A 19,682-nucleotide genomic window follows, 5' to 3' on the forward strand; every position below is an offset into this window, starting at 1 on the left:
GATCAAAAGAGTGGAAGGGGAAAGAGAGCGAGAGAGGGAGGGAGGAGGCGAGAGGGAGAGAGAGAGAGCGAGAGGGAGAGAGGGAGAGTACGTCAGAACGAACGGAAGAAAGGAGTGCCGTCAGGAGAGAGAGAGAGAGAGACAAAGGACAAAGAGCGAACGCAGAGTCCAACAAGAAACAAACGGGAAACAAGAAAGTGGGTTCCCTGTTGTGTGTGTGTGTGTGTGCCACGCGTGTTTGTGCGCGTGTGCGTTGCGGTGCGCTGCTACCCTCACCTCCCTCCTTCCTCTGGGGCTGCGGTACGGCGGCCTTGACAGGAGGCACATCCGTCTCAGCCTTTTCCTCTGTGGCCTCCTGCTGTTTGTTTTTCAGGTTCTTTTTCACCACAATCTGAAGGGTGAACAACATGGGTGGGGGTGGGGGGGGGGGGGGGGTTCAGCACCCTGAACCTGACAAATCAACGCAAGGGTGTCAACGGCACCCGACGGGAGTCCGTTAAACAGAGCTATCTGCGACAGGGCCCTTAGGTGCGACACGCCGGCAGATCAATGAACGCATAAATAAGGAAGGCACCCTGTACACACTAACCACCCCCACCACCGGGCTCTTGGCTGCTGCATTATTCAGCTCTCCCTAATATGTTTTTGTGAAGGTGGGTAAAAGAGCGAATGGTTGGCCCAGGGCCAGAGGTGGTGCCCCCCCCCCCCCCCCCTGCAGACTCACCTCCTGTTGCATGCTGGTGAAGAGCGAGGCGTAGTCCCTCTCCCGGGCCATGAGCTGGGGGTGCGCGCCGTGCTCCGAGACCTGCCCGTCCTTCATCAGAACCACGTCGTCACACTCGGGTAGGTACTGCGGAGACAGGGTCGGGACGGGGGGCCCAGCTGGATTAATGCTGTTTACAGAGGAAGAGTGTTAACTACAGATTACGTTCTGTAAGCCCCCCGCGACACTGCGGGCACAGCAGTTAGGAGAATAAACACAAAAACACACGTCTTTGTTTTGTTGGGTGAAACACGAGCAAAATGACCGTCGGGTGTGTAATCTCTTTGAGGGAAGAGAAAAGGTCAGTGTGCTCATTGATGTAATTGTTTGTTTGTTAAAAGGATCCCCCATTAGCTGAAGGCGTTGTAGCCAGCTGGTCAGATGGGGGTCCGCATGCAACGCATTTAGGATGAAGACCGTGTAAGAACGTGTGAGACTAAGTGAATTCGATATTACATGCAATGAAAGTGAGACTGCACCCACAAAATATATATACAGCGTTTTGTAATGTATTGGAGGTCTTAATAATGCGCCCCTCCCTGATTGCCTCTGCTATAAGGACATCCCCTATATGCTACATGCATTAAAAATACAAACTCAACTAAGAATGTAATTAAAAAGGGTTAGGGTTAGAGATGTCCGATATTATCGGCCCACCGATATTATCGGCCCGATATTAGCATAAAAATGTGATATCTGTCAATATCGGTATCGGATTTATTTTGCCTTAAAACCGATTTTTTTTTTTTTTTTTTTTTATAGCTCAAATAAATGTTTTCAAAATTGTGCAGTACAGTGCACATTGTAATTGACTCATATTTGTGCATTTATTCAATTAAGGTTATTGAGTTTTAGTTAAAGAAACATACTGCTATGTTGCACATAGTTGTTCAGGTACAATGTTTTATCATTTGTGAAGTCAAGTTTGCCCTATTTGTTGTGGGCATTGTCAAGATTATCTCAGGGAGAGTGTAATCCAAACTGTTGTCTGAGACCATTAAAAAAATAAAAATAAACATGGCACTTTTCCCTTAAATTAAGTTGAAGTATTTTTCTTACTTTGCACAGACAATGTTAACATTTGGAAAGCCTTGTTGCATTCAAGAATGCATCCAGTGGGGCATCACAATAACATTAAGCATGTTGTGTTAATTCCACAACAGGAGATATGTAATGTTACCTAAATTAGGTTTGAGGAAAAATAACCCAAATATCGACATCGGTATCGGCTGATATCGGAATCGAAAATTTAGAGTTGGACAATATCGCATATCGGATATCGGCAAAAAAGCCAATATCGGACATCCCTAGTTAGGGTTAATAAAAGGGTTTCTGCCTCCATTGATGTCCTGGCTCGCCACCTCAAGGCATTCAATAAGAAAAACATTGCCCGAAGCCAAACTTACTGGGCGACCCCTGCTGTAAAGGATAGGTCAGAAAATACAAACACAAGTTACATACAAATCAGCTTCTGCAAAAAAGACTAAAGACTCACCTGCTCAGAGTTCACCTAGACTCGGCATAGTCACCCCGTCCCAGCACTCCTACTAGTTGTACGTCCTGGCACTTAATGTACGCACTTATTCTATGTCGCACTTAGTTATAGTACTTAGTTGTGTAGCTTCTCATCCTAGCTATCTTTGTTGTATACGGAGAATTGGTTAACCTAGCGATTGTTAGTGCTTTGTATATTATATTGTTATAATATTTATATGCTCTCTGTTGTTTTCAAATGATTGACTGTAACTGTGGAACTGTGCTGGATGCCTGTCTTGGCCAGGACTCTCTTGTTAAAAGAGATTTTTAATCTCAATGAGACTTTTCGTGGTTAAATAAATAAAATAAAAATAGATCAACATATATGTATGGTTTTACCTTCTTATGACAGTTGTACTTATTGTGAGTCTCTTTGGATAAAAGCGTCTGCTAAACACCCTCAATCTAAATGTAAACAAACCCAAGATCATTTCAGGGTCTGCGTACCTGCAACTGGTGCGTGACAAACAGCACTGTCCGGGGCCCCGCCCGGCCCTTGATGGCGTGCCTGAAGAGGTGGGCCCCCACGCGGGGGTCCACGGCGCTCAGGGGGTCGTCCAGCAGCAGGATGGGCCTCTCGCTGTACAGGGCCCGCGCCAGGCTGACCCTCTGTCTCTGGCCCCCGCTCAGGTTAGCCCCCCGCTCACCAATCTGGAGGGGGGGGGGGGGGGGGGCTTAATACTTTCTCTTTGTGTACATTGCATTTCTGTTACTTAGCCTCTATATAATTTACAATTGATATTTTAAACTTTATAATTTATATTTTATATTGTTTATACTGTCAGTTTTTTTGCCCTGTTTGTTTTTGTTTGTTCTGTTTGTCTTGTTCTGTCCTGTCCTTACTTTAGCATTTACCTTGTTTTATTTTTGTTTGTATTAGTACTTTGTATTTTTATTGTATTGTATTTTTTGCCCCGTGTTTTTCCGCTGCTGCTGGGCTGTTGCAATAAAACAAATTTATCCTACAGGGGATTGATAAAGTTGTATCTGATCTAATATTACATTCTTGGACTTTAACCAGTCTTGAGAGAAGAAGATAAGATAGAAAAACCATGAATCCTTATGAAGGATCCGGCTTTGTGACTGTGTTCAATCGGAAGTTATTTCTACAAAGCTTGACGCACCGAGGCAATGCGTGAATGGATGCTTCTAGTCCGACCAAGGCGCACTTTAATAAAGCCCAAGAGAAAACTCTTGCCTGTCACAATCACAAGCATCGCCAATGATCTCCGGCTGCTCTATTCTACCCATTTAGCAGACGTTTTTCATCAAAAACATTTACAGGGAATTTCACTTAAAGTATTCATTCCAAGAGATACCACAAAGGAGTAGGCAGGGCTGAGGCATGTTGCTCAAAGGAGAATTTCGACATTGGTAATAAAGCCCAGAACCATATCCACTGACCGCTCAACCACTTCACCATCCCTGCAGTGATGGGGAAGTGTGGGAGTACACAAAAGGAGCAGCATGCAGAGCACTTTTGACTGCTGGTGGTGTGGTGTCGGCCCTACCTCCGTCATGTCTCCATAAGGCAGGTCGGCCAGGTCAGGGAGGAGGCAGCAGGCCTCCAGGACGGCGCTGTACCTGAAGGAGGAGGACACCACCGTGTCAGTGAGGCCATGAAAACACTTTGTTACTGACAAACACTGAGGGGGGTCCTATCCCCACACACACACACATAATGATAATAACTGTAATTTATATATCGTCTGTCAGAGTACCCAAGGTCGATAAACATTGAGAATGGGGGGATAGGGTGGGGTGGGGGCAGGGAGGGTTAAGGAGGGTAGGTCAAACAGTAGAGGCGCGCACACACACACACACACACACACACACACACACACACACACACACACACACACACACACACACACACACACACACACACACACACACACACACACACACACACACACACACACACGAGAGGCAACAGGTGCCTCGCAAATACAATGGATTTTTATTATCATTTCAAGGGAAGCGTCTCTCACTTGTCTTGGTCGTACTCCTGCCCGAACAGGATGTTCTCCTTGAGCGAGTTGTTCAGGATCCAGGCCTGCTGAGACACGTAGGCAAAAGCGCCGCTGGCTGCAACGCTGCCCTCCAGCAAGGTCATCTGGAGCACAGCCACCCGGGGCGGGGAGGAAACACACAACTCGTTACCCGAGAAGGACCAGGACGAAGTTGGAAGCCGAACTTGGATTTTGTTAAGGCTGCAGGTCTGACATTAAACTACATGAAAGAAGCTCTACGGAGAACGGTTAGGACGTTGGCGGACACTCACCTGGCCCAGCAGAGCCGAGAGCAGGGAGCTCTTCCCACTCCCAACACCTCCACAGATCCCCACCAGGGAGCCCTGGGGGCGGAGCCAAGAGGAGGGGGGGGGGGGTTACGACCAACACTGATATCAGCAAAAAACACCTGAGTGACTGAGTGAGTGTCTGTATGAGCGACCATTAACAGCCGCTAGCAACTGTTATCAACCGTTAGCAACCGCTAGCGACCATTAACAGCCGCTAGTAGCAACTGTTATCAACCGCTAGCGACCGTTAGCATGTGTATGTGCAGCAGCTAGCGGCTAACAGCTAGCCGCCGCCAGCCTCTCTCCACGTACGCGCTTGACGCGCAGGTCGATGCAGTGCAGCGTCTTGTGCAGCGGCGGGCGCATGCTCCCCGCGGAGGAGACGGTGCTCTGGGGGCTCTCCTGCTCCATGTTGGTGAGCAGGCTCTGGTCCACCGCCGGCTCCGCCCGCCCCTTGCCCCCCCCCACCTCCTCCTCCTTGGTGAGGTACAGGCTGAGCTTCTCCCGCCGCAGCGCCCGCCTCATGCCCCCCCTGGGGAAGGCCTTCCTCCTGGGCGTCGGCGGGGGAGGAGGCGGGGCCGGCGCCTGGTGGTGGGGGGCGGGGCCGGCGGCCGGGGGGCGGGCCTTCTCCCAGGCCAGGGTGACGTTGCGGAACTCCACGGCGTTTGCCGGCTCCTCCATCTTGGACACGATGACCTCTCGGTCGTCCATCAGGAAGAGCCTCTGTGGGGGGGGGAGGGGGGGGGAAGGCAATGGTTACCATGGGGATGGGGGGGAACGCATGATGGAAAGGGGCGTGGTCTTTTCCCCCCGTTTCATATAGGCAAGGCCACTTCATTTATATGGCACTTTCCGTACACGAGGCAGGCTCAAAGTGCTTCACATTGAGATAGCTGATAGTTGTTTTTTGTTGTTGTTCATTGAGACTGTCGTTTATGATCATTTGTTCATATGATTGTTTCGCATAATGAACATGTGCCTCCATACGGCCTGAATGATACACCAGTGTGGTGCCTGGGAGACGAGGGGAGGGAAGAGGAATCTATTTAGGGAATCCATTTAGCGTAGCCTCAAAGTCACCCCGAGTCTCCTGAGCTGGGATGCTTCAGGGCTTTTTCACCTCCGTCTCTGTAACATCAGTCCACTGCAGAGCGAGGGGTTAAAAGCATGTCCCTATCTTCACCCCCCCCCCCATACCTGGAATCTTTTGACCGCTACGGATCCCTCTGACAGAGACCTCACGGCCAGAGGGGTAACCTTGAGGGCAAAGGTCATGGAGTTGAAGACAGCCACCACGGTGAAGGCCTGTGAGAGAGAGAGCGGGAGAGAGCGAGAGATTAGCTTCGGTTGGATAAGAAAAGCAAACCAAACCTTTGACAAATGCAAACACATAGATAAGAACTTGTGTTTCAGCCATAAAGAGGCATCGCCTCTACGTTTGTGTGCGCTTTTAACTGCCGGGTGTCGTTTATTTACAAAGGATCACGTTTCAGTAGCCATCTGTGTGCTACAAGTTGATATTTCTCAGCATTACTGTATCAGTGGAGAACAAACACAGCCTGTGGCCTTTAACAATGTGGTAGAATCCTACCTGAGAGGCAGTGAGGTCATAGCCCAAGGCCATGTGCAAGGTGAACGTGCACACACTGGCGATCACCACGACGACCGGAGCCACACCGACCGTGAGGCTCTGGACAACACCGGCCCTTTCTAGAATCTTCTTCTCCTCCGTACGCACCTCTTTAGAGAGAGGGAGAGAGGGAAAGAGACAGACAGATGTAGTAATGTTAAATCCTATATAAATATTTACCGTACCGTAGGCCAAACCATGAACAACAGAGAATTAGTGGTGGGCTTCAAGGGTATGGGCGGTTTAGGAATTAGGAGGATTAATCGATACAGGTCTGCACAAGCCTGTTGAAGAGAGTGCCCAGGCTCGCATCGGGACTGGCCACACACACACACACACACACACACACACACACACACACACACACACACACACACACACACACACACACACACACACACACACACACACACACACACACACACACACACACACACACACACACACAGAAATAGAAGTCGGTGGGGGGGGGGGGGGGGAACAGAAGGGGCCGTACCCATACATGGTATGAAAGAGACCGACTTCTTGCCTCTCTGTCTCTCTCTCTCTCTCTAGGCTGGTCTCTCTGTGTAAGTATTCCACAAGGCACCTACAACCTCGTTCTCCTTCAGGGGCAACCGTTCCCAGCACCATCGTACCAGAGGGGCTTTTTTGTTATATTCAGCAGAGGTGGAAAATGTGTGTGAAATGTGAAACGAGTGAAGCTAAAAAAAAAAAAAAGGTTTATAACTCCCAGGTGGACCCGACGCCACCGAGCGAACATCGGGCATTGTCGTCGTCGGCGTAACGACCGCGATACAACACGAACACAAGAGCCGTTATTGCGAGTCGGTCCTCTCGAGCAACGCGGTAATTGGGCGACAAGAGGAGAGAAATAATTACAGAGCGAGGCGAGAAATACAATAAAAACTCACAGTTGGGACTAAAACGAAGATTTAACTGGTGATCACAGAAATCACAGGACACCGAGGTGTGAGCCACGCTCCCACCTGGATAATGTGGCACACGTCGAAGGAAAGAAGTGAGCGGCAGATTCAGCGCTAAGCTGGACGGGGGCTGTGCAGACCTGCTCTAAACTCACAGCCACCCGAATTAACCTCCAAGATGAAGAAGGAGTCGTCTATGATTGCGGGGACCGACCGGTCAGGGGCAGATTGCTTGCTACTCTGGGGGGGGGGGGGGGGGGGGGAATAAATTGGCAATTTAGTTTATAATTTGCCGTGTTTAAATTAAGTGGCTCTTCACTAAGGAGACGGCCATTAGAAGTGGTGCAGAAATAAAGCCGGTGGGAGATGGCATGCGTGCGTGCGGGTGACTAATGCTGGGCTCGGGTGAAGTTGGCTGACCACAAAAAAAAAGAAAAAACACAAAACAGGAAGTGTGGTTGGTTTGGAAACCCTGCTGAGTCACGGTGACTGCGGCGCTTACTGCGTATGTTCTGGGCGAAGACATCCTCCCAGCAGTACATCTTGATGAACTTGATGCAGCCGAGGATCTCGTTCATGAGCCTCACGCGCCGGTCCGTCACGGTCACGCACTTCCTGCGAAAGTACGCCGTCAGACGCGATGCCAGCATCTGCTCGTCGGGGGAAGAGGGGAAGGGGTTGCCGCCATGGGAGAGTGGAAATGATGATAGAGAGAATTAAGCACCTCGAGGAGGGGAACTGAAACCAGAAGCATACATCAGTGGATCTTAGAGAGCGACTCGAGGTTCGACAGCGGTACAGATGGTGTTGCTGATAACCCTGCAGGCGGTCCGAGTGTTATTGTTGGCAGGGGTGACCTGCACTGTCCTGCACAGGAATGGGAGTCCCTGGGAATAAATAGCTCTTGCACGGGAATACGTTTGGCCTGGAACCAACACTGAGGCCCGAAACAGATTGACATTGACCTATGACTTCTGTCGTCGGGAAAGTCGGCAAAAACAATTACAAATGTGCCACATCCCATCCTCTATCTATTGGCAGACATGAAGGGGAATTACATTTTGTAGAGGGCAAAAAGTAAAAAAAACATAATAATAATAATAAAAAAAAAGGTTTTCACTTATAACTTTTGCAATGGGCAGGACAACTTCAGCGGGGTGACGACAAAGCAGGCAAAATATTGCATCAGGAAAAACCTCGCCCGGGACTTTTGGAGCGTTTCTGGTTTCGGGGAATGACAGCCGGCTTCAGAGCCGCCTGGAAGTGAGAGCGATAGCGCAGTGCTTTTGATCAGAGCCCTACATGGCGTCCTTAGCCTCACCATGGTCGGGTAGAAGAAGATGAAGATGGCCGAGCCCACCAGAGCGGTGGGTCCCAGGAAGTAGGTGGTGTAGGCCAGGCCCAGGACCCCCACCAGCGGCCCCCCGGCCAGCAGGCAGCCCATCAACACCGCCTCGTACAGCCGCTGCCCGTCGCTGGAGCAGATGTTGATCAGCTGGACGGGGAACACAGGAACACTCAGAACATCTCAGACGTCTCCCAGAACCTCTCCCAATATTCACACGTTGGGTGAAGGAGATGGCGAAGCCGAAGCTAACGTCGAGCGGTTCTAAAGGTTATACGAGAACACGAGGCTGACTCGGCCGAGAATGGAAGCTTAATGTTGACTCTACGGACAGGATGGGGAGAACGGACAGGGAATCAAATCAAACTTTATTTATATAGCGCCTTTCGTGCAAAAATGCAATAAAAGGTACTTTAGAATACCATGAAAATAATACCAACAATTATAAATTAAATGGATGAAGAAAATGCTGAGCTAATAGGTGTGTTTTAAAGGTTATTTTAAAGGTTCTCCCAGATTGGGACGACCTCAGCTCCTCCGGCAGGCTGTTCCAGAGGCGAGGACCATGGACACTAAATGCCGCCTCCCCATAGGTCTCTGTCCTCACCCGGGGAACAAGTATAAGGCCAGAGGACCTGAGTGATCTAGATGGAGCATCAGAGCCATCACTGACCAAGTATCCGGGCGCTAAACCCAGGCCCACCTGGGGGGCACCAAAAATTAAGGTTTACAAAAAAAACAAAAAATAAAAATAAATTACATTATTGAATTACAAAAATATATAAATTAGTTATGAAGAGGCCCACCGTTGTTTTATCTTAATTGTATAACCTATCCCTCTATTTCGCCAATTTAGATGTTTTTACCTATTATATAAAAAGAGGCCCCCCCGCTCGCGCCGCTCGTGTAGGGCACCGAAACGGCCAGCACCGGCCCTGCTAAACCATTGGGGAAGATGGATTGAAAAGAAAGAGAGGGAAACATCAAGCAGCATACGACTGCAGCAGGTCAGATCCTTAAGCAAGCGGGGTACTCGCTAAACGGCATATCGCTGCTATGCGGAAAAACAAACCATGAATGTGGTTTGTTTGTGTGGGTGTGTCTGAAGTGCTTTTTTAATGCCTATAGCAGTACTTTATTTATAGTTATATTTATTTATTTATGCATACTACCTCAATGATCTTTTTGAGGTAGCACTTCATTTCGTTGTATCTGTTACAATGACAAAGGAGGATGGATCTAATCTGTTGTGACCTCCCTACCTCCCCGGGGCTGATGTCCTTGGTGTTGCGCAGGCGGAGGATCTTGTGGAAGGCGAAGGTGAGCGCCGCCCCCCGGAGACGGGCGGCCGTGCGGTAGTTGACGGCCCACATGAGGGCCAGCGACCAGGAGCGCAGCAGCTCCGTGAGGACCACGCCCGCCACCAGGGACAGGCCGTAGGGCAGCCAGCCCTCCACGCTCTGGGAGTACTCCAGCAGGGCCCGCACCAGGAGGGCCTGGGAGGAGCCAGGGCCACGGGTTGGAGAGCCAGGGGGGGGGGCAGAGGGGAGGTTAGTGGGGGGGAGGAGGAGGAGGGAAGGAGGAGAAATGAAAACAAAGAAGAGTGGAACATAGGGAACTGACTAATTAAAGAAAATGAGAAAATGGATCTCGAAACAAAGTAAAAAACATTAAATATATGAACAAATAAAAGGTCTGTTAAAATGTTGACTCACTGAAAAGAAAAAAAAGCTTTGATGTCCATAGAGATACACTAGGTCTATATGAACGGACTTATATGCAGACAGCACCGTAGCAATGCCAACAAATCTTGGAATGCGAGTCCAATACATCAAGGTGCAACATCCAAATCCACTTAATGGTATTAGCGGTCGTTGGATGCATGTAGTGTACAATGAGCCATCCCCAGAACAAACAGGCATGCCTATGAACAATGCTCTCCATTCAAACATCTGAGCACAAGGAAACTCTAAACAAAAGAGCAAAAAAAAGAAAAGGGTGAGCATTTTGTTGCAATATTAATTACTTCTTTCTTTCGTTCTATTAGGAAGATTAGAACACAAAGCCAGAATCCTGGCAGAAAAAAAACCCTTCCGGCCTATTTGTGACCAAAGCGTGACTGGGCACAAACCAGCTAATCTGTGTTCCTGCTGTGGGCTTCCCTGTCTAGGCTTTGTTATTAAATCTTCGCTACATTTTCGTTTCAATTTCCAGACCGGCGTGAAACAGGCTGAAGAGATTCTGTTAAAAATACCGTCGGACTCAGGATTCGAACCGGCGACTGAACGGCCCCCGATCGGCAGACCGCACAAGAGGAGAAGAGAGAGAGGGGTACTCACAGGCCCCACGAAGCCAGCCACCATGGTGAGCAGCAGGGCGAAGATGGCCACCAGCATGCGGGTCTGGCAGAACCTCCAGAGAACCCGGGTCAGGGAGGGCCCGTCTTTACCGCCTCTCTTCAGCTCCTCGTTCCACATGGACTCCAGTCTGGGGACGGAGACGAGAAGCATTGTAATGTACACGAAGACAAGGGTTTTCAAGCTACTACAGCGTTTTGGGCGGCAGTAGCTCAGGAGGTAGAGCGGGTTGGCTGCTAACCACAAGGTGGATAGTCAGATCGCCGGCTCGAACTAGAGTGTCGAGGTGTCCCTGAGCAAGGCACCTCACCCTTACTGATCCCGGCGAGATGGCCGTCGCCTTGCATGGTTGACTCCGCCGTTGGCGTGTGAATGTGTCCAAGAATGGGTGAATGTCAGGCAATATTGTAAAGCGCTTTGGATAAAAGCGCTAAATGCAGTCCATTTACACTAATTATGGATGATTCAAACTTTCGACATGATGAGGAGATGAGTGTTTTGTGAAAATACGAATATCCATATATTTTTTACCGAAGCTGTTCTTGAGGTGAATAAAAGCTGACACACACACACACACACACACACACACACACACACACACACACACACACACACACACACACACACACACACACACACACACACACACACACACACACACACACACACACACACACACACAAAAGAATAGGAGGAAGCTCTGAAAACTCGGGCCTGCATTGCAAACAACAGCAGTCCAAAGGGGAAGGGAAAACAAACACCAAACAGTGGGGAAGGAAACAATCTCAGCAGCACGCCACCGCACCACCGCTAAATAATAAAGGCTAGCCGCGGGGCTGAGCGAGGCAGATACACGATACCCGCGGACCCCGCCCGCCGACGCCACATCCTTCACCGGCCCCATCGCGAGACAAGGTCACGCTGGCCCGTGGTCAGGTGCCGGCTTTTCGTCGGGTTGGAATGACACCATCCGTAACGAGGCTGTTGGAATTACCGCCATAAATGCTAAAAGATCTGGCTAATGCTGCTAATGCCGCGGTGGCGCCGCATAATGTCCCATAAAGGGGCCGACGTATCTTGTCGGCCGAATGCATGGCTGCTAATGACTCTATAAAGGCAGTGTGGAGCACAGCTGCTGAGACTCGTTTAGGCCCTAATGGTTTTATTAAAATGGTATCAGGGACTGAGCGACCGGCCGACCCACTCCCAGTGCACAGCGCTGCTCGTTATTCCTGAGTGAAATAGTGCTAGGAAGTGGGATCTGCAGTCAGTCTCTTTTAATCGTACATATATACACGTATGGATGGATGGATGGATATTTTTTAACTGTGAGCAATCCATAAAACATTCATTAAATACAATACAAAAAAATACTACAACAAACAACAATAATAAAACTACTATAATGAAATTGGAAAGCCTTACAAACATCTACCCGGTGTAGCTCAAAAACCCAAGTAAAGTCTGGTTGAAATACAAAGAAAGTCAAGAACTTTCTTATAAAACTTGTTTTTTTAACAGTTTTCCTGTCTGGCAACTTTCCTTAATCTCTGAACAACACCAGTCCAATCTGAGCCGAGAGCCCATCTACCTCCAGCTGGACTGAAGTGTTTTGATTGGAGCAGAACTCTCAGAGTCTGAAAGAGCAAACAAATAGACACGAGGACGGCTTTCCCAGAGTGTGTAAACCAAGACATCGCATTGATGGTTTGCACCTCACTGCACACTCTCAAGTGTCAACTCTCCCAGGACTCTCCCTCCCTCCTCTCCCCCCTCTCTGATCCTCTCCTAGGCGGTTGGGTTGCATAACTGTCCTGGCTATGTAAACACAAAGCCAAGCCCTGGGCAGTGTTCCAGCCACCCTTGCCAAGAAGATCCTACACCATTCCCCTTATCTCGCAAACGTTGGGGTGGAACACGTCATGCAAATGGACTGCAGTGGATGGCCCATGCAAACACCTGTAGTACAAGTCCAGACACATCCACATCAGGCCTTCGCTCTCCTACTGACTCACCGCACACTAAGGGTACACGTTTGTGGTTCAGAGACCTCGCAGACATCGTATTAAAATGGAGTTTACGGGAGACACTGTTCTCACTCTCCCTGCGGGGATGATTGAACCCAGAACATCACAACATATGCGTCATCGGATGTTAGTTTGGAGTCCGGGAAAAAGAGACAACAAGTGCACAGGGGATTCACATTTCCAGTTTCTTAGTTAAAATAAAGATTTAAAAATCAATAGATCCGATGAGAGCAACTGTTACGGTACAAGCACAGACACGGGAGCACAGTGCACGAGGATACTTCCTCTATTGCGTAATGAACATAAATCCACCTATCCTACAGCACCAACGGTGTCTTGCTGACGTCATGTTTGTTACAATCAGCGCGCTCTGTACCGTGTCTTGGCCAGAGGACAGCTGGCAGATGTGCAAGGATTTCCCCTTTAAGTCAATGATTTGAACTTGGGGCCTCAGAGGATGTTCATAGAGTCCTCTGACGAGTGTGCGAGAGGGAGCGAGGCACAGGTGCACAACGGGTAGTCGTGTTAGTGACGCAACAACACACAGTCGCCGGACTCACGCTCACCCTAATCTCTAATCCTCTCTATTATTGGACACCATGCGTGTGTGGGCCCATCTCCACTCTATTGGGCTGGAGGCTGGAGGCTTGATGTTCCTCTGTTGATGCCCCAGCTACAAAGACTTCCTACACATGTTCAGACACGCATGGACAAACATCAGAGTACACACCTACATAGAGATAAGGTGTACACACACAAGCTTGCACAATGGTCCATTATTTGCGACATGAATGTAAGCCTCTTTGTTATTAGCAGGCACACGCGTACAACAGTACATTCACGTAGTGTTTAGAGAAGGAGTCTTTTAGGAGTTTTTATGAGGATCTGTTTTACCCAGAATGTGAACTATTGTACTACTATTATGATTCAAGGCTTCTGGAAATTGTATGTACTTCAGGACAGAGGACACACAAACACACACACACACACACACACACACACACACACACACACACACACACACACACACACACACACACACACACACACACACACACACACACACACACACACACACACACACACACCTCATCTATTGTGCAACAATGGTCCCACCTGGAGGGGTCTAAGGATTCTTAAGCCCCCCCCAAGCATACTTCAGGGGGTGCTTGTGTTTGCCCTGAGCTGCCACATCAGTCAATCTCATACATTAGGGTTTCAAAATTTACCAAACTGAGTAATCCCGTCGGTTGACCTTTGATTTAGAAAACATTCAGGGTGGGAGTAACAGCACCGAACGTAATGGATGCTTCAAATACAACCATGCCTCAATAAAAAGTGGAAGGCCCTTAAAAAAATAAGTTCACTGGGTAGAGTTCTAAATCCTCATGATATAAACACTACCATGGTTAAATAGATATTTTAGTTAGCTAGTAGAGCAGATTCCATTAGAGGACTCACATATTCAGAATAATTTCTTATTCTGTAGATAAGTAACTGTGGGGGAAATCCGCCCAAAAAAACAAAACATACAAAAAAAGTGTTTGCTTGAAACTTTGACGTAACACTTTCTCACACAACAACCAAAACCATGGATCCGAATCCAGAGTACTTTGTCACCATCCACTCCCCCGCTCTTGGGGGGAACCTGAGCTCACCTTTGGCAGTTGGTCTCGGCGGCTTCGTGGCACGACAGGCCGCAGACGTCGTGGATGCCCAGGCTGGACGCCCGGTAGGCCTTGAGCGCCAGCGGGGTGAGCCAGTGGAGGGTCATGAAGGAGAAGAGCCCTGCGTTGTCAACTGGGTGCTGGTGTCTGCAGGTCAACAACAAATAGGGGCGGGGGGGTTAGGTGCTATGGATCACAACAACATGGGAACTTGGGGGGGGGGGGGGGCACTTGAGTGAGTGAGTGAGTGAGGAAGTGAGGGAAAGTGAGAACGAGAGAGAGAAGGAGTGAGTGAGTGAGTGAGTGAGGGAGGGAGTGAGTGAGGGAGTGAGTGAGGGAGTGAGTGAGTGAGGGAGTGAGTGAGTGAGGGAGTGAGGGAGTGAGGGAGAGTGAGAACGAGAGAGAGTGTGAGTGAGTGAGTGAGTGAACGAGAGTGAGACGAGGCTGGGTTGAAAAAGTCTTTCCCCTCATGATAGATCAAACATGGCCGAATATGTTTGCACAGTCATTCACATGCTCTTCACAAAATCTGAGGAAGTGATGTCCAAAATGGCGGTGCAGGCTATCAGACCTCACGTGTTCCGACAAAGAGGTCTGCTGATGGGGGATAAGAGCCCTTATCTCGCTCACAGCCCTCAAGCCACAGCTAATGACGAACGTGCATGTACAGCAAGTGTGTACATACATATGTGTGGGTATTTACAGAACGTGACAGCACAATGTGTGTGTGTGTGTGTGTGTGTGTGTGTGTGTGTGTGTGTGTGTGTGTGTGTGTGTGTGTGTGTGTGTGTGTGTGTGTGTGTGTGTGTGTGTGTGTGTGTGTGTGTGTGTGTGTGTGTATAGAATCAGGTTTATCAGGTTTTCCTTCCCTAAGGGCCAAGCCTTTCCTAGGTTCGTCAGGCAGACAGGCTCATGACTCGGTGGTCTGATACGCGACAGTCGACATCGACGGATGTGAGGCTTGTTTACTTGTGCGTGATCCTAAAGGGCTTGAGCAGCTGCAGGCTGTGTCGGTACCGGCCCCGGTTCTTGGGCTCCTTCTCCAGGGCCTCTGCATCCTCTACCTCCGCTAGGGAGTCGGGGTAGGACAGGGGAAGGCCCTCCACACGCCCCGCCGACTCCAGGGCATCAGGGAACATGGCTGCCCTGTTGGGGGGGAGAAGAGAGAGAGAGAGAGAGAGAGAGAGAGAACACACACACATGTATAAATAACACCTACTGTCAGCATCACAGCCATGCTGTCACTTAGGATAAATAAAAACGAGCGATGAAAACACACAAACATCAATAATTCATCAGTAGTTTGGCTCTCCGAGTCTCAGCGGCTCTGGGGGGGGGAACTCTCTGAGGAGTGGGCTCTTTGAAGGCACACCGGGGAGGCGAATCAATAGGAGACCCCTGACCCAGCCCCCCAGTGAGAGCACACACACACACACACACACACACACACACACACACACACACACACACACACACACACACACACACACACACACACACACACACACACACACACACACAGTTCTGCTGAATCACGCTGTGGGGGCCGGGGACTGAGCCTAGCAGTCACCTTGGTCAGAGCTCTGGGCCCCACGCCGAGACGCACCGCTAAAGCACTTATCTATTTAAAGACGCCACTCTACCTGCCGCGGAACTCAGAGGGCGTCTAGAGGGAGACGCTGGTTTGAGCCACCGTCACGTTCTCTCACTCTCACACACTGTCACTGACCCCCCCCCCACACACACACACACACACACACACACACACACACACCCAGTACGCCAGGGGAAACTGAGCCCTCCGGGAACGGAAGAGGGGTAGGCCACACGTGCTCACGGTGGCTGGTGTCCCTGGCTGTGTGGACATTTTCCAGACTCTCGCTGAACAAGTTTAACCTGAGAGCCGGCATTGACGCAACAGCCCCGAGTGTGTGAGCGGTTGCTGCATACACTGTACTGCGCTACAGATATTTAAACACACTGCAACGGGCATGCAAAGTGGCAGGGCTTTGGAAGTAGAGAGTGGGAAGGAGCACAGTTGAATGAGAGGTCCCGCAGAAGGACACACACACACACACACACACACACACACACACACACACACACACACACACACACACACACACACACACACACACACACACACACACACTGTGAAGTTTGACACAAGGCTGCAAACTATTCTGCGCTATCTTTCAGGAGATGTTTGCCTGCTATTTTTCTCAAGTTTCCTTGACATTGGAGTTTTCAGATACAAAAAGAAAATACTGAAAAGAAAATAACTTCCTTCTGTTTAAATTGCTTTTTTTTTTCTTGTGGGTTAGCAGCTCCAGGAGTTGTATTGATTGTTTTGAGCTGATAAAAGGATACTGTTGGTTGGGACCCCATCATCGTTATACTTTGTTGCTGTTGCTGCCAAGCAGGCTACGTCCGGGTCGGTGTAACATGATCTCAGCTCACACGCACATGATCTACACGCGTGAGTTAAAAACAGGAGCACTCACACGCTCCTCCAGAAAGCCACTTCGCCAGTCAAACCAACCGGTAGACTGGGATGTCATCACCATGGGTTAAAAAACAACAACAAGGCAACTAGTTGATGGGTCAGCACTACACAGAAGAGACAGGTTTTCATTTCGAAAAATACACTTACATGCAAGTCGTGACTCTTGGAGTCACTTGAGCAGAGCCCTTCTTAGATCCTGAACAGCTATGACTAGGAACGGGTGGTGAAGAGGTGGAGCAACTCTTTTTGAGTTGTCCATTAAACCTGTTGCTGTACCTCCGTGGACGCTCCAATGGGCCGCGAACACATGATCGCCCGGAGCGAGAGGGGCTGACAGACAGCGGTGGCCCTTTCTGAAGGCTGCACGTCTGGGTCCGTTCAGATGTGTACTTGTTGTGTGCCTGGAATAAGTTGCTGCTGCTCACCTCCAGTTCACTAATAACCGCGGGGAGAGGAATTCCCGATATTTCGCTGACGTCAGAACGGATTGACCAATGGGCGTGCTTGTGTTGTCGCCCTAGGAACGCGGAGATGAGGCACACGCCGGGTTTTGAAGGAGCGTTGTCCCCGAAGAGCAGCAGGCAGGCTGCTCTTCGGGGGGAGCCGGGGAGGCCTCTGTGTTTTGCGGCGGGGGGGTCCTCACCAGGCACTTAGCCGGTCCTCACCTTGCATCCACATTCGATTAGGCTATATTGAATGATTTCTTCAATTCAAATCGAGGACTCTTCTACAGTCTTATCAGTAGATGACGACTCTTCATTGGAGGTTTACTTAGTCAAATATGAATTCCCCCTGTAGGCTAGTCGTTGTTGTTTTTTTGTTGGCTATAGACCTGTTTGAGTTTCTACTGTGAAGGATCTCTGATAAGGTGTGTTTATTTAACGTCGTTGGTAAAATAGGCTTATGGTGTTTCGTTGTAAATATTCCGCGAATTTCACCTAAGGAACCACTACTTCGAAAACCAAGAGAAAGCATTTGACCAGCGTGTGAATGCCTATTGTGTAAGTCTACCTAATGCACCTAATGTAGGCTACCATGTTACCAGAATGGTATATGGAAACCGTAGCAGTAGGTTGGGACGTGAAACCACCTCAAATAGGAACGCCCCCCGCGGGCCGACTTGGGTGCTGTGGCTGTCAAGCAAGGAGGGCGACTGACCCCTGTTGATGAACCGCCACCGTGCTCGATAATTTTCTTAAATTAGAAACAGACATTTTTCAGACATAGGTCTACCGCCTATACCACCCTTTTATAATTAATTGGTAGCCTATAGCCTATAATTTACTTCATTAAGACGCTGACAACATATGGTGCATGGCTTGCTACATTACACTTTACACATAGATTAGTCCTGATAGAAATCTACAAAAAACACTGGTCATTCAAAATCAAAAATCATTTTTGGTACGTGGATGTAAACAGTTCTGTGGGACGTCTTTTCTAAAGCTTCACTCCCCGTCAGCTACAGACTGAACCGTGTCTGCAGTTTGTCAACCTATGTGGGCTGATCCGCTTCTTGCGGCTTGGGTTTCTCTGTTCGTAATTAGATACATCGGAGGAGTGACTGATGTGATGTCTCCCATTTTAGCCCGGGAAAGATGTCTGATGACAGGGCTTTTGATGTAAACGCATTGTTTGGGTAAATGCATTTCACCACAAGCATGCATCATCTCGAACCCACTTGGGTCTCAAGCCCCGCCACGCTAATGTAGAAGACAGGCAATTAAAATCCTAACAAAGGCGGGTTTTCAAGGCCACACCGGAAATAAACGGGATTGTTCCACGTGGACAAAAAGGTCAGATATAGGCCTGTCTCACTCTGCAGTATATATATCAAACCCGGCTATGGAATAGCGACAGGACCATGGGCTGGCTCTCTGGAACATGGCTGTTTGCAGTGTGCCTTTCTTCAGAAACACCGTATCCATCCGCTGACTTAATGGCAAATCTCTGACACACGGTGGAAAGGCGATTAATAAACCACCACCGGACGACAGGCCGGGCTCACCTTACTGCAGGGAAACCTGCTGTATGCTGGCAAATGAGGAGGTAGAACCGGAGATCCCTGTCCCTGTCCCCCTCCCTATTCCTATCCGTATCCCTATTCCTATCGCTAGCCATAGCCGTATCCCTATCCCTCTCCTTAATCCTCTCCCTATTCTTATCCCTATTCCTATCCGTATCTCGGGATACTTATGGGAGGTTGAGGCTATAGTTGTTTGATGTCAGAACAATGGATTATTTTTGTCATGTTGTATTTTCAGGTATTTACCCCAGACATTATTAAACTGGAGTTCATCCTAGCAGCACTATTAGGGAGGTCATTGATTTAAATGTCGGCTTGGTTGTTTGCAGGGAAGAAATGATTTCTTTATTATCACTTGGAGTGATGAAGGAATGAGGTATTTTCCATCGATACTCGTTCTTTAACTACTTCTGCAGTTCGGGGCGCACTGGATTGATTGCGATTCAAGCAATCCCAAGTGTCCCTTCTTTTTTAAGTTTGATTACTTATTCAGATTAAAACATTGTAAGCAAAGGTTGTTGGGAGCATTTGCTGCAATATAAATCTTTCTTGTTCCATAGCTTTTCCAATGAATATATGCAACCCCTTCAGTCTAAG

At 49.0% G+C, this 19,682-nt stretch overlaps 1 protein-coding gene across 4 annotated transcripts in view; it reads right to left on the minus strand.

Annotated features, from left to right (window-relative positions):
- Nucleotides 1–17,678, minus strand: part of wu:fb13g09 (multidrug resistance-associated protein 5) — a 33,224-nt gene extending 15,546 nt beyond the window's left edge. The window contains exons 1-17 of one of the 4 annotated variants that reach the window (XM_030368354.1): nt 17,207–17,678; nt 16,328–17,024; nt 15,523–15,699; nt 14,545–14,700; nt 10,842–10,989; nt 9,765–9,998; nt 8,479–8,652; nt 7,660–7,807; nt 6,193–6,341; nt 5,799–5,906; nt 4,914–5,324; nt 4,584–4,655; nt 4,291–4,415; nt 3,811–3,883; nt 2,747–2,950; nt 725–850; nt 277–391 (exon numbers count right to left, since the gene is read on the minus strand). In XM_030368354.1, the coding sequence (XP_030224214.1) occupies nt 277–391; nt 725–850; nt 2,747–2,950; nt 3,811–3,883; nt 4,291–4,415; nt 4,584–4,655; nt 4,914–5,324; nt 5,799–5,906; nt 6,193–6,341; nt 7,660–7,807; nt 8,479–8,652; nt 9,765–9,998; nt 10,842–10,989; nt 14,545–14,700; nt 15,523–15,692 (2,413 nt within the window). In that variant the 5' untranslated portion in view covers nt 15,693–15,699; nt 16,328–17,024; nt 17,207–17,678. Of the gene's footprint in view, nt 1–276; nt 392–724; nt 851–2,746; nt 2,951–3,810; nt 3,884–4,290; nt 4,416–4,583; nt 4,656–4,913; nt 5,325–5,798; nt 5,907–6,192; nt 6,342–7,659; nt 7,808–8,478; nt 8,653–9,764; nt 9,999–10,841; nt 10,990–14,544; nt 14,701–15,522; nt 15,700–15,836; nt 16,297–16,327; nt 17,103–17,206 lie in introns of those variants that run through there. The other 3 variants (XM_030368352.1, XM_030368350.1, XM_030368351.1) reach the window with 3 other exon arrangements.
- Nucleotides 17,679–19,682: the final 2,004 nt, after the last annotated feature.

Source organism: Gadus morhua, chromosome 10 (assembly GCF_902167405.1).
Source record: "Gadus morhua chromosome 10, gadMor3.0, whole genome shotgun sequence".
Classification (NCBI taxonomy): Eukaryota; Metazoa; Chordata; class Actinopteri; order Gadiformes; family Gadidae; genus Gadus; species Gadus morhua.